Here is a 14,252-nt window from a genome sequence, read left to right on the forward strand (position 1 = left end):
AAATTATTATTATTTATTTTGTAATTTATTCGAAGTTGGTAAAAATAGTGCTGCAACGTCCCCAATTACTCTGAATCCAACGGAAAGAGCAACTGTTTGGCAATGCTGCGTGTACCGTGGATTTTCGGTGGCGAGCCCCGAGGGCTGTTTTCCCCCGCGACGAGGGTGTGCGCGTGGAACGGCTGGGTGCGTGCGGCGTGCAACTTCCACGAGGACTTTACGCGGCCATTACACGGCGACCCGTTGCACAGCCGCCCCTGCCACCTTCGACCACCGTAAGATAATTGTTCGTTCGGAGGGGGGTGGTGGAGTGTCAGGCACGCGGTCGCGTTAATGCCACGGCACGCGAAACGCCGGCGCTGCTCCCGGCTTATCGTGTCGAGGATCAATCCGAAATACGAGCTCCCGCGTCCCAATTCTCTCCATCGTCAGTTTCACCCTTCTCCTCTGCTCGTCTACTGTACACCCCTACCCTATTGCCACTCCCGAGGACCATTTCTCGCCCCATGATCACTTCTGGCTCTTCCGCCTTGGAAATCTCTCGTACCATGCGAAAACGGTGGGCAAAGCCGATTTTGCCAAGAGCACAAAGTGTATTCGAACGGACTTTAATCGCGTTACGGCAATTTCAATTCAGGTAAGGGAGGGGTGAAATGCCACCCGGAAACTCCGTTTTGCAAAGCGAATGAATATGTGTTCCTATGTTGCGATTAACCGCGGCGATGACGAGCGATTCATCGAGATCGCAGGTAGGGGGATCGATATATAGCGGCACTTGTTTTTCGCTATTATCGTTAATGCGATGTCGCGCGAGAGAAGCATCGGGCCGATGATGATGGCGCGGTTAATAACCAACCGGACGGTTTCATGGATTTTAATGGAATTGCGCGCGGAGAATGGAATATACGGCATCGGTCGAATGAATTCACTCCCTCCCCTCCCCCCGGCCACCCCGCTTCGGCGGGGCTGTGTTCGAAAGGGAATTGCGTTTTGAAAAGCGACACGCAGGAGAATTGCGCTATTTCAGGTCTGTGCTACTTTTATGTAGGCGAAAAAAACGAACTGAGGTCGACGGGATTCGAACCCTGACATCCCGTGGAGGCCTCGGATTACTGGGCGGCCGCCTTACCGACTGCCCCAAAGTCGACTGCCCCAAAGTCGACTCCCCGATGTCCACTTCTTTCCGAACTCTACAAATGGCTAGAGTTAGCATACGTCTACGAATAGGTTTTTAATACGACCGGGTATTCTTATTTCTGGATTTTTGACAGAATTCTAGGAATAAATCTGTGGCGGATTTAACAGGGCGGCTGATGAGCAGTTGCTTCCTGGCACAGAAGACCCCGCAGGGTCCCATCTTAAAAAAAAAAAAATTATGATCGAGTATAGGTGTCCGAACACTTCTCTTTATTTTCGTACTACTACACTTGACCCGTTTTAGTAAACGACCTCTTCATTTCCCCCCCAAATGGGCCCCTCAGAACGTTTGTCATCTGGGCCTTTTTTCTTAAATCCACCACTGGAAGAAATCAAGAATAATCGTAGGCTTTCCGGCCGAAGCGTTTTTTTGTCAAACCGTTTTTTTTGTGAACTCCAAACGTGAAATTTAGTCCCAAATCTATACCGATACCTCGGAAGCGATCAACACAGGTGTAATTGGTTCCGAATAAATACCAAAACACTTTTATGAATAACTCGAAAACTAGAGCCGAGCGGCGGTAACATGTATAGGAGAAAGTTGTTCAGAATGATGAACTTTACAACATATTTAAAGTTCATCAAAATCGGTTTGGTGTGCCCTCTTCTACGCATATAATTACCCATATGAGTTCTCAAATCGTACTGGTACGATTTAGGAAACATGATAAATTCATTTATAAATATCGATTTAAACTTTACAATAAATGTAATGTGTGCATAAAATGAATGTAAAATATTCTACGACCAACCCGATTTTAGAACAATACAAAAATACAGGATAAAGCTGCATTGTTAGATTATTATCAGCTAAAATAAATTGGTAGAAAGTTACATCAATAATCCCTGACTCTTTTAAATGTTTATAGCCCCCACAAAATAGGGTGTAAGCTCGAAAGCTTTTGTTTCTATTTCTCATTTCACATTTACTTGATATTTTTACCGTTACGTGTCGTTTATATTCATTAATTATTGAGAAATTCACGAGGTACGATTTAGGCGACCAGTATTTATTTATTATAGAAAATGAATTAAACAGACCTGCCGCGCATTAACGTTAAGCGCCGGTTCTTGAAAGACAAGTTTGTGCTCGAAAGAATGTCAACAACGTGACAGAACTTATTGTCTAAGTTGCACGGGCGGTCAATGGAATTATTCTCACCGAAAACAGAGTTGTGGCGTGACAGATGAAAAAGCGGAAATTTCTCGAGGTTCCTAGTTGGAACATTAAGTTTAAATAATTCTAAAATCTTAACCCTTCGTGGTCACACGGGGTGTATCGCACCCAAAGAGCAATTTTCGAGTTAAAATGTCGCGCCTTTACGACTTCCAAAGGGGATATATCCCAAAAAAAAAAAAATGAAAAAGAATAAAAAAATTTAAAAATTGCTTTCTTCCACAACTGTCAAAAATCGCCCATTTTCAACTACAAATTTTATCATATAAAAATTTACATTTCTAGAAAAAAACTATAAAGACCATGATTGTATAAGTATTACGAATATACAATTATCACTGAAAAGTTAAAAGCCTTAAAAATACGAAAATGGCAACTCAAAAAATGACGCTAGGGTACAGTGAACCCTGTGTGACCAATTTGTGATGATAAGAAGGTGTGACCACGAAGGATTATAAACAATGATATTGGCAACTCTCCCCTAAGCGCCAATCGCACCACAGGCCGTTCCCAAACGCCGAATGTTTTCTTCACTTCTACCTCTCTTCAGTGCCGGCGTGGGAGTTTGCGGGTCTCCTATATCTTGAACCACATTAGACCCAGGTTGAACCCCGTTCCACCTAACTCGTTTACGCACCGGATCCGCATTAAATCCAAGCCGGATCCGTTCGAGGAGATCCGTTATGCCTGATCGGAGCCGCTCAGCCCCCAATTACCCCGAAGCGGACTTGCCAAAGCCAGCGACGCTGCCCTAATCCAGCGGGCTTGCGCGAAGCAATTTTCCAGCGCCTCGGGGAACAATGAGCCATCCAGAACCAACAATCTCCCCCGAAACGCGCCATTAGAACGTTTAAAACGCGACGTCCCCCCCCCCCCCCCTCGCCAGACGTTGATCGCGGTCTGCCAGACGTTGGGGTGCCGCAGTTTCAGACGTCGCGGCGCGATAAAGGCGGTAATTGAACATTATTACGAGTCGTCTGTTGGCCCGCGCGGACTCCGTAATTCTTGAGGGGTCGGCGAACGGCAGGAAAAACGCGGCTGGTGTTGGGAAAATAAACGTAGGGGCGGGGAGGTTTCTCGTTTGCGTTTCTCATAAGCGGTGGGCCGCTGTTTCCCCCGAGACGGACCGTGAAGTGAGAAGAAAGCGGACCAGGTGGAGAGAGAGAGAGAGTTTTGCGACGAGAGGAGGTGTGTAGGTTACAGGGGATGGAGGACGCCTCTTTAATATTTGCCCCCTGCATCTCGCGGGCTCCTCCGCGGAAGATCGATGCGACTGTGACCTCTTTCTCCGGCCGAGCGTAAAATTAAATTATTATGATCGTTATCGTTAAGCAGTCGAGACGATCACCGGCGATCGCGCGTGTCAAAGCGCGCCTGCCGCGTCCCAGGAAAGGATGGGTGACCGCCGCTCTGCTTGCTGCTCCCTCTACACTTTTACAGCTTTGCGTTTGGAGAGATATGGCAGCTTTTCGCGCGGCAATTGGCCTGGCTCTCTTTGTAATGGAAGACGAGTGAGTGCGCTAGAGTTACGGCTCTAATTTCGACGTAATTGGCGCCGCCGGGAATGCTTCACGCAGCTGCCGCGGATCCACGAGGCCCGCGCAATTTTCACAACCGGGCGATTGGTATCCGAGTGAGTAGTTACACCCAGGTAAAGAACAACCTCTACCGCCGAAATTCCCTAGGCAAACTATACTAATTGTAATATTAATTGCAGGTGGGGTGATGGTACTACACTGTTGTATACCCGAGGCATGCGACGAGAACCCATAGCCGCCGGCGCAGCGTACTATAGTCGCAAAATAGTATGATAGTATAGTGTATCGCACGGCGATAATTGGAGTGTAATTCCGAGCACACATCCGCGTACTATAATCCCACAATATTCGACTGTATTACCAGCATATATCCCCAGCTCCGCGGAGGCTCGAGGAAGCCCGCTATCTCCACCCCCGAAAGGCTCCCTCGCGCTCGACTGAAATATCTGCGTGATCGGCAAGATTCCCCGAGCCCATCGAGGCGCATTCCCATCGAATTCCGAGCGGCTCGGGCGTAATCGATGCGACTCGAGGCCATCGCTGGCGCGCGAGCCGTTTCGCAGGAAGATCGCGCTACGAGATGCATAATTCTCCCGGGGGGCGCCATCAAATTATATTAATCCACTTCCATCAGGAAATTGGAGCTCGCTACGAACGCGGTCGGCGCGTGCTCTCCTCCACACTCCTCTGGCCCTCCCTCTGTATCGATCTAACCAGCCGATACGCTCTCCTTATCCCGCCGATCGAATCACGCCGCGAATATCCGCGCGATCTCGATCGGCCGTCGGGAGAGACGACTCGCGGAGGGAAACTGGCCGGAGAAAAAAAACCGAAAGCCGGGGTAGTAATTGGGTCAAAGAGCGGAGCCCCGGGGCTCGAGCCTCTCCTGCCGTGTCGTTGTTTATCCCGTATCGCGAAATGAGTTTCGGAACGAGCAACGTGGGAGCCAGGGGGGTTGCACAGCCGAGAGGATTGCTGGCGAGGATATCGCGAGATGCGGAGGAGACCGGGGAGCACAGTCACTTAGCCGTCACGAGCTTGCTCCGAGCGGAGCGCATCCCCTTCCTTCAGGAAGCGTAACACGCGTGCTCGGAGGTACTTCTGATTATTTATAGCAAAACCTAGGCATGACGTCTGTTAAAATGAGGATTGACGCGAGGGTGAGAATTTTTTTTCACATTTAGACAGGCTCCGAGGGTTATAGTACCTTGGAAGATCTTTAAGGCGGTGGTTTCTCCAGCCGCCAGGTGTTCGCGAAAGAAGGGTAGATCCATCAATTCAACGGAGCTCCGCGCAAAAAATAGAACGCGCTTAAAAGAACAGTATCGCAACTTCGCTATCCATTTACCCCTCGATCCAACTCCACTTCCTTCCAACCCATCCATCTACCGAGCGGACTAGCACAAGACTTGAAGGAACATCGCGATCCATAATGTATACCCAAGCCGCTGGAAACGCAGAAAAGAAACTCGGTTGGAAGTAAACGCAATCATCTTCCTGCGACCTGGATAGTCGAACCCTAACACACCGCCGGAAAGATTCGCCTATAATTCCCCGCCAACCGCTCGCAAGCACACCCCGCTCATGACTCTATAGTAGCCAAGTACCAGCAGAAAATTTCGCCAGCCCTCTGCCGCTGGTTATCGAACAAACGGGCGTCCCGAGTGCTGGCGGAATTTTTCATGCGGCCGGACGCACGCCACTCTCGCTGCGCGGCTGCCGCATAGGGTGACACAGCGCGTCCGTATTCCACCGTGCGGCAAAAACCGTTCTGCTGGCACGCGATTCCCCCCGGAGGAAGAGGAGCCGTCCCTCGGCCGTCGTCGAGTGTATATGCGCGGCTCTAAGGCACTAGCGTCACTCACCGTCGACGACGAGGCAGATGAGCAGCAGGCCCAGTCTCCAGTCCATGTTCGAGGGGGTGGCGGGCGAGCGCCAGGACGAACAACAAGTCCCAGAGTGCCCGCAGTAGTCACCAGTCACTGATCTCGCCGCGATAGCAAAGTCTCAGGGCGCGACGGGGGTCGCTCGTGTCTCACTGCACGCGGGGGTAGAGCCGAGGGCGGCCTGTCCGCGTCGGTGAAGGAGCAAAGGGAGGAGACCGGTCGGCCGCGGGGTCGAGGGGTCCGCCTGACTCCCCTTGACCTCCCTCACGAGGAATCGCACGCGTGAGGATCGCGCGAGAGGCACGCGTCGCGAGGAAACAGCCGCATTTGGCGGAACGGTGTGCGCCGCGCGGCGATCGCGTGTACAGTGCGCGAGTGCGGACCTGCCGCAGCCGATGGTAGAGGACGCCCTCGCGCTCCCCCCACCGCGCTGCCCAGTATAGGCTTCGCGGCGGCGAGGCACGAGCGCTGCCGGGAACCGCCGAGCGAACCCTGCGCGGCTGTGGAGGGGGAAACGGGAGCGTGGGTGGCCCAGGGGCGGCTGTTGCCGCGCTAGGGGCCCCCGAAATATATTTCGCCGCTGAATTGATCGATTTTAGATTACGGGAGCTCGCATCGCGGGACTGTGGCGCAGGGGACGAGGGGAGGTTTCGGCGAAAGGGAAAGGCGCGAGTAGTGATTGCGTTGGAAGGAATGGAGTGTCACTGATTAAGGGGTGGAGTATAATCACCCACTTTTTCTAATCGCTTTATCGCTCTACTTGCGGAGGAGGATCTTGTTTTCCTCGGGAGGGGGTCGTTAAGAGGGTAAATTGGAGGGCTTGTACTGGTAGTGCGCTTGTAATTGCTGAAGGCTGCTTTTTCTTGTCTTACTCTGGGAGGTGGTGTTTTCGAGAGGTTTGCAGGGACAGTCGTAACGATTACTTCGCCCTGTATTTAAAATACCCGTGGCCTGGTTGGCGGAGGGTGGAAAAATTCCGCGGCGAGTGGGGGCAAGTTTGTTTCCCCGCTGTTCGGACCTCTGTTATTTACCCTCAAACAAGAGAGCGCCACTCCTGATGAGTTAATTAGATTTTTGTTGCAGCGGAAAATTAAAACGCGGCGACTTCTACGCGGGGCTGCCACAACACTTGGCCAATTCTCTCCTGCTCTCCCGCTCGACAGTTTAACATTCTCTGCTCCGGCCAGCTTGAGGACAATCGAAAGGGGGCTTGAGGCATTTCCAGCGAGAAATTGTAACAACAGACTGGAACTGAATAAAACTAATAGGGTTTGTACAAAAAACAGGTTTTGAAAAAACCGGTTTTTGAATCCCACTACTCCCAAACAACCGGTTTAACCGGTTTCCGAATTTTCACGAAAAAAACATAATTAAAATGGTAAATAAATATTTCTACTTATTTTAAAAATATTCAGTTTCCTTAATATTTGTGGAATTACAAAAATATAACAAAATAAAATATACTTTATCTGTACAAAGCCAAGTAAATAAAAAAATTCAATTAACTAAAATCCGTACAAATCCGTACTATTCTTGAGTTCATATTTATGGATCTCTTTCAAATTTAAAACTCGGTTTTCGAATTTTACAAATGTATATATACAAACCGGGTTTTGAACCCGGTTTTTAAAAACCGACAAACCCTAAAAACTAATATTCTCTTCAAATGCCGACCATTTCCACAAAAATGAATATTTTGACAAATCGCTATGCATTTCTTATGAGCTACGCACGTACTTATATGTATTCGTTTTTAAAAACAACGACGTCTACTTTATGCACTAAATTGAACATTTACTCTTGTATTTTATTTAAACATATTATTTTTATAATAATAATAATTTACGCACCTATTGAATTTTAATCATTTCCATATAATTTTAATATTTTATTCTCACCGTGGCTCCCCTAGAGCAGTGTTTCCCAACCTTGGGCAACGTTTCCCCATGTTCTGCCGCACCCCTTCCTTCTCACTTTTACGACGATAATTGCGGAGAACGCGAGGCAGAGCACGATCCGTGAGAAAATCACTGGAGAGAGTCCATCCCCCCCGTGTTTAATCGGCAGATTACTCGGCCGAAATGTCGCGGAAGGAGGGACGGCCAGATAAACGCGTAAACAAACGGGATCGCGTTAAACCGTGGAAACCGCAATAACAAGCTGCCGCAGTTATCGTCGCGTGTGCATGCAATTATGAGCGCAACGGGGGTTGCGCTAGCTTCGTCCGCTCCGCGATTGCACTATCGCCGCGTGTTCGGCCCCTGGCACGCGAAAACGTCCGCCTGTAATTCCGGAGAAAGCCCCTTGCTTTACCCGAGAAACCCCTTCGCAGAGTTTAATCGACAGTGGCGTTGATCGATGATTAATTGACACCGGACAGCGGACGATAAATTCCGAAGTCCTGCCCGAGGACCGCGACAGGTCAGAAGTTCTAACAACTGAAAATAGGACGAGGTGGGGCAACGAGACGTCGAGATCCTCATTAAAGAAGACGGTAATTGTATAGGATCGATCCGCGAAGTCGAAGTCGAAGTGGAGACCACGCGGGTGACCTTCACCCGGTTCTAAAAGCCTCGAACAAGAGGGCGCGTGGAATTAAAATCCCAGAGGGTAGAAGCAAGCGGAATGGGCGCGCAATTAAGCAACAAAAAATATCATACCGCTACCGAATCCTCTGAGAAAGCGCGCGGAGCCTCTCGATGCGGCCCGAGCGCCTGGAAACAATCGAGAGGGAGGAAAAAGGCACCCCTCTAAATCTCGTCGAGCGGCGTACTCCCCGGCCAAAAAGCAACAGAAGGAAAGAGGAAAATAAAAGTGAAACCGAGAGGGTTTCACGGCCCACCCCTCCGCGCACCACCCCCCCCCCGGAGAAGCCGTGTTTCCCGGTGGCGGCGAAGGGTGGGCGATTCAAAAGGGGTGGAAAAATTGATTAAAGCCGTGGCAGGAGTCGCGGTGGCCGCGATTTTTCAACCGAGACGCGGGACAATGTGTCGCTATTTCGGCTGAAAAGCGACGGAGGAATCGGCGCGATAAATCTCCACCGGATGCTCCCGCAGGGGAGAAGCAGGGTTGCTCGGCCAAAGGACACGCGCCTGCGCCACTCTCGCCCGCATTTTCGCCGCGCGAAAACGCTTCTCGCCTCCATTAGCGACTGGTGAATATTATTTATCCGCTCGATTCGCTTTTCGTCCGGCCCCGACCGGGGGTAGCAGCCCCTTGGAGCAGCAGCGGACCTGGGTCGCCAGCCGCGGAGGCTGTCTAATGAAAATTCAACGCTCCTACCGTCATTTCAACCTAATTTCGCGATCGATGAAGGGGATGCTTGAGTCCTCTGGGCAACAAAGTGTCCCGCCCCGGAATTGTTTGAAGTTAGCAGTCTGCGGGGGCGGCCCAGAAAGGATAATAATTGCTCGCGGGAGCTGGTTGCGGGCGGGCCAGCAGAAAGGCGGTAATTGCGGGGCGCAAACACTTACCCCGTTGAACGTTCATTCTTTCGGGGTAATTACAATTTTTCCCCATTCAACTAAATAAGATAACTGCACGGGGTGCAGTTCACGCGTCGCTGAGCTCCCGGGGAAAGCAGCCGAGCTAATTCCTCACAGCACCCCGTAGGAACTTTCGATTCGAATGACAGCGGACGTTGACTGTGCGCTTGAATTTTTGCGCGACCCTTGACCCCGTTTGATAGCATCCATGGGATGCTCCGGCTGTGTTCTCGCCCCCGCGCCAACGGGGGGTGATCGCGGGAAGTGCAGTGTCGAGCAACTTGTCCAACCAATTAATCAGAATTAACGAGCTTCTGGGTTAGATGCGTCCGGAGGAGCCCTGCCGTAGTTGGGGATATTGCTTCCCCGCGGAGAAGGTACCGGAAAAATCCAGCGTCGTGAAAGTGGTTGGAGGTGATTTCTAACAGATTAATCATAATTGAGGGCGCTGTGACGAACGCGGGCACCCATTAAGGGGTTGCGCCACACTGAGACACTCCAAACAGCACCGAATTAGAGGATTCTTTTTGTGATAGTACGAGGTTGGAAATTATTTATATACCCCTTGCGTTTAGGGCATGGATTAATGGATGTATTTTATAAATATTGTAGAGATAGGTATATTAAAAAATGACCGAGTTGTGTGGTGGCACTTTTTTCAAATTCGCTGGCAGCGTCACTTGAACAATTTTTATTCGATTCACTTGAAGGGTTAATAGTATCTTCTGTTATTTTAGGCTTAAATTTTGGGCAAATTTTTCTAGTAAAACTGATATTATTTTCAAATGTTCACCATTTCCGCAAATATCAGGGTTTATATTTATTAAACCTTCAAGTGAATCGAATAAAAATTGTTCGAGTTACGCTGCCAGCTAATTTGAAAAGGAATATAAATATATATATATTCGTATTAAAAAACAACGAAGTTTACTTTATTTAGGCATTAAAGTGAACATACTTTTGTATTTTATTTCAATATAATATTTTTATGAATTTATATTTCTGTAATAATTTATTTACCTATTGAATTTTAATCGCTTGCATGTACTTTTAATATTTTATTCTGACTGTGACTCCCCTGGAGCAGTGTTTCCCAACCTTTTTTGAGTTGCAATCTCCTTTTATAATATTCAAATAACCTCTGACCCCCCCGTATAAGTTGAAGTAAAATTAACAAGGTAAATAAAACCCATTAAAAAGAGGTATTTCAGAATATAATTCTAACTTAACCCTCGTGTCAATTTGACAGTTTTCCCGTAAGAAATTATACTGTTCTATTATGTATGATTCGTGTAAAAAATCTAAGATGGAAATGTTAACTAATGAATTTGAATAAAAAAATAACGAAAAATAACTGTTTACCTTATCATTTCATCGATCTTATACCACTGTGTCAATTTGACACCGAGGGACAGATTCAGTTCGTGAAATGAGAAACAGATGAGGGTTAATAATATTTAAAAAAAAAACCCAAACCGTGGCAACCCTCAGAAAACACTTCGCTACCCACAGGTTGAGAATCACTGCCCTAGAGCTTGCTCTGGCTCCCCAAAAGTTGATTTTTGGCCTCTGACTCCCTCGAAATATTCTGTGACCCCCGGATGAGAACCACTGCCTTAATTGACCAACGAAGCCGTCATCTTTAACTTTCTCCTACACAATGACGTTCGATTTAAAAGCTACAAAACATTCCGGACGCAGTAGACACCCCCTTAGTCTCCAGAAAATTTAAAATCTAAAGTGATCCCTGCAACCCCCTGCACAACCTTCGCTTCCCACTTTCCTAGCGCCTCGACTATCCTCCGCGGGAAAAAAGGTATTCAAGGAGCCTCGTCCCCCGTAGCGTTCGACCTGAAAGGACCAATAAACCTTCCTGGAGAAGATCGAGAGCCGAATTCAGCCCGCCGCGCGGGTGGAGCGGACAAATAAGGGGGATGGAATCGCGAGGGGTAATACACGATAAATCTCCCGTGATACTGCTACGAGGACGGGCAGGACACGGTTCATCCTGGAAAGAAGGCATGCGCGCGACGAGCCCTCTTGCAAGCGTTGCAACCCTCTTCAACCCTTGCGCAGGGAGGGCGGCGAGTTCCCGCGGACCCCGGCCGGGTGGATAGGAAGGAAAAAGAAAGGAGCGGAGCGGGAACAAAACTGCCGCGCATTAATCCTTTTATCGCGCTGGCATGAATGTTTGTAATGGCGACGAACGCTCGTCGAGGGCTGTTTGTACTTTTAATAAAGCGATATTTTTCCGCGAGGGATGCTCGACAAATTCGTCCAGTCCTCGCGGCGTTTCTGGAAGCGACGTTGCATTCGAAGGGGCGCTATAAACGAACATTTCCCAACATCTTGATGAATTGCAATAGTAGGTATAGCACAGTGACTCTCAACCTAGGGGTCGCGAAGTGTTTTCTGGGGGGTTGCCACGGTTTCTTGGATTTTTTTTTTTTTTAAACGTTATTAAGTTAGAATTGTATACTGAAATACTTCTTTTTAATGTGTTTTATTTACATAAGTAATTTTACGTTGTCTTATATAAGGGAGGGGGTGGCGCAGGTTTTTTGAATATTATAATAGGAGATCGTGACTGGAAAATGGTTTGGAAATACTGGTAAAGGGTAAGGGACTAAAATTACAACCCACGAAAGTTTTTTTTTACCACTTATCCAAAATCAAATCAATTTTGTAATCTGAAAAAATTAGTATGGGTAGTTAGTTTGAAAACTTAGTAACGAAGCTTTGTAATTAATTTTTTATAAAAGTTCGCACACACAAATAAAAAAATATGTATTCTAAAAGAATGTGTTTTTATATTGTTAAAAAAATGTTCCCAAATTCATCTCAGAATCGCGAAAATTCCCTGAATTTTCGACCTTATTCTGCGATCTTTAAACGTTTGTAACTCGGAGCAACGTTAACCGATTTTCATGAAATTTTAAGCACGTATACAACTTACTGCGATCTACAAACGCTTTTTTTTAATTTTCATTACAAGCTCACAAAAAAAAGTTTAAAAATCGACCTTTACTATTCTTTTCGCTATTCCAACCAAATACATTTTTTTTCAAAACGACGAAACGCGTCAGTTAGCAAACTAATCCTTCTAGCTTCTCAAAGAAAACTCAAGTCGTTTGGACGAATTCTAAAAAAGTTATGCGATTTTAAAAAATGTCCGAATATTAATGCGAGTCACTGTATTACCGTCGAAATTGTAGTGCAAGAAAATAATTATTTTTTAGTGCACTTTTAGTAAAATCGTTTAACATAAAACGTTTTTTTTTTATATAGTTTTCTTCCCCCTAGACGTCCCTCAATAATTGCTTGCCACGTCGAAAACATAGGATCCACCTAGCGGACGAAACTCGGCACAGTGCCATTTTCGAATATAATTGCCGGTTGCAGTGGATAAATGACAGAACGAGATCGTCACTTCGGAATATAAAAATAGAAGGCGAACTATCTACCTCTCTGCATGTGAACAGAAATAAATGGTACCAATTACATAGCTTAAATACTGAAATACGACTTCAAATATAAAAAAAAAAAAATCACACCGCAGCAGAAATAAATTTGAATGCTCCGAAATGACTTATTTCTTCAGCCGGTAGCCGGATGGGACACTTAACAATAGAAATTGACCAGGGGACCAAAGAGTGACCCAAGAAATAGCCCTTTTTGGGTCCCACGATTTTGGAACTGAATTTTGTGCCAAATGATGAGCTTATGGTGAGACATCAATCACTCGAAATTTTCAAGTTGAGGTGACAATTAATTTCTGACATATGAGAGGTGAAAGAAGTGAAAATTCATTAACGCGTCAGCCCACACGCTTCGATGTATAAACCTTTATGTCGTTCCGATAATTTAAACAATTATTATATATATATTATATATATATAACGAATTTGAACTTAGATTTTCAAAATTCACGAAAACAAAAATCAAGAAATATAAATGTCTGTGTAGCAGGTGCGTTTTTAATATATCGTCCACAATGTTGAATCGGCCACTTGATTTTTTCTTCGTGAATTTTGAAAATCTAAGAATTTTCACTTCCTTCACCCCTCATATCTCAGAAACTAATTGTCACCTCAACTTGAAAATTTATCACAATTGATATCTCATCATAAGCTATCATTAGCCACCAAATTCAGTTGCAAAATCGTGGGGCCCAAAAAGGGCCTGAAAAAGGGCCTCATTTCGGGGTCACTCTTTGGCCCTCACCGAAATTACTTCGAAATTACTACGAATCATTTCACAAAGCTGCACAATTGTTTACCGCTCGATAACTCCGCGCAAGGCCAACCCACGGAGAGCACGGATCTGCAATTACTGTTTAATAAATGATTTAACAAGTTCCCTCGCGAATCTGATTTTCATCTGGATTATGCAGTTGTAAATTGCCAGGACGGTGGTTCGTTCTTCAATCGCAGCCGCGGTTGCCGCCGGTTTGTTTATCGATTCGGTGTAACGACGTTTCAATATTTATAAAGTATCGATTCCAAGAGCGACGGCGTTAATGGGCGTCCGAGCCGACGAGGAATTAATAGAGCAATTCGTCGTTCCCGCCAATTTCACCAGCGCCCCGCGGAATATCGTTACCGTACGCTTTGCTTCGTCTATCCGCAGCAACAAACTCGGCGGAGTTAGAGTAACACGTCAGCCGAGGGGTAGCGAAGTACCGCGCGGCTTCTTCGACTCGCCGCAGCTCAGGAACCAAGACCGGTGGCTGCCACGTCCGTCCGACCTCTTCACCCCCAGAAATTTTCGAAACGCTGCCCCAGAGTTTCCTCGAGGCTCCATCGCGGTGGGGTTGCGCGTAAAAATTAATCGAACGGCACACTTGCGGCCCCAGGCGCTCGGCCGCCCCTGGCGCGGGGGTGGCTGATGCACGGGCCAGCTTCGCCGCCTGTCGCCCACCCCTGGAGTCGGGGCGAAAAGTTAGGCGACGACAAAAAGAAGCGGCCGC

At 47.3% G+C, this 14,252-nt stretch overlaps 1 protein-coding gene across 2 annotated transcripts in view; it reads right to left on the reverse strand.

Moving 5' to 3' along the window:
* The window catches only part of LOC143376937 (uncharacterized), a 109,795-nt gene that overhangs the window by 42,213 nt on the left and 53,330 nt on the right, over positions 1-14,252 (reverse strand). Inside the window, exon 1 of one of the 2 annotated variants that reach the window (XM_076827738.1) lies at positions 5,778-6,176. The exons of the other annotated variant lie outside the window; for it this stretch is intronic. Within the exon in view, the coding sequence (XP_076683853.1) occupies positions 5,778-5,823 (46 nt within the window). The 5' untranslated portion in view covers positions 5,824-6,176. Of the gene's footprint in view, positions 1-5,777; positions 6,177-14,252 lie in introns of those variants that run through there. 2 annotated transcript variants of the gene reach the window in all.

This window comes from Andrena cerasifolii, chromosome 15 (genome assembly GCF_050908995.1).
Source record: "Andrena cerasifolii isolate SP2316 chromosome 15, iyAndCera1_principal, whole genome shotgun sequence".
Lineage (NCBI taxonomy): Eukaryota > Metazoa > Arthropoda > Insecta > Hymenoptera > Andrenidae > Andrena > Andrena cerasifolii.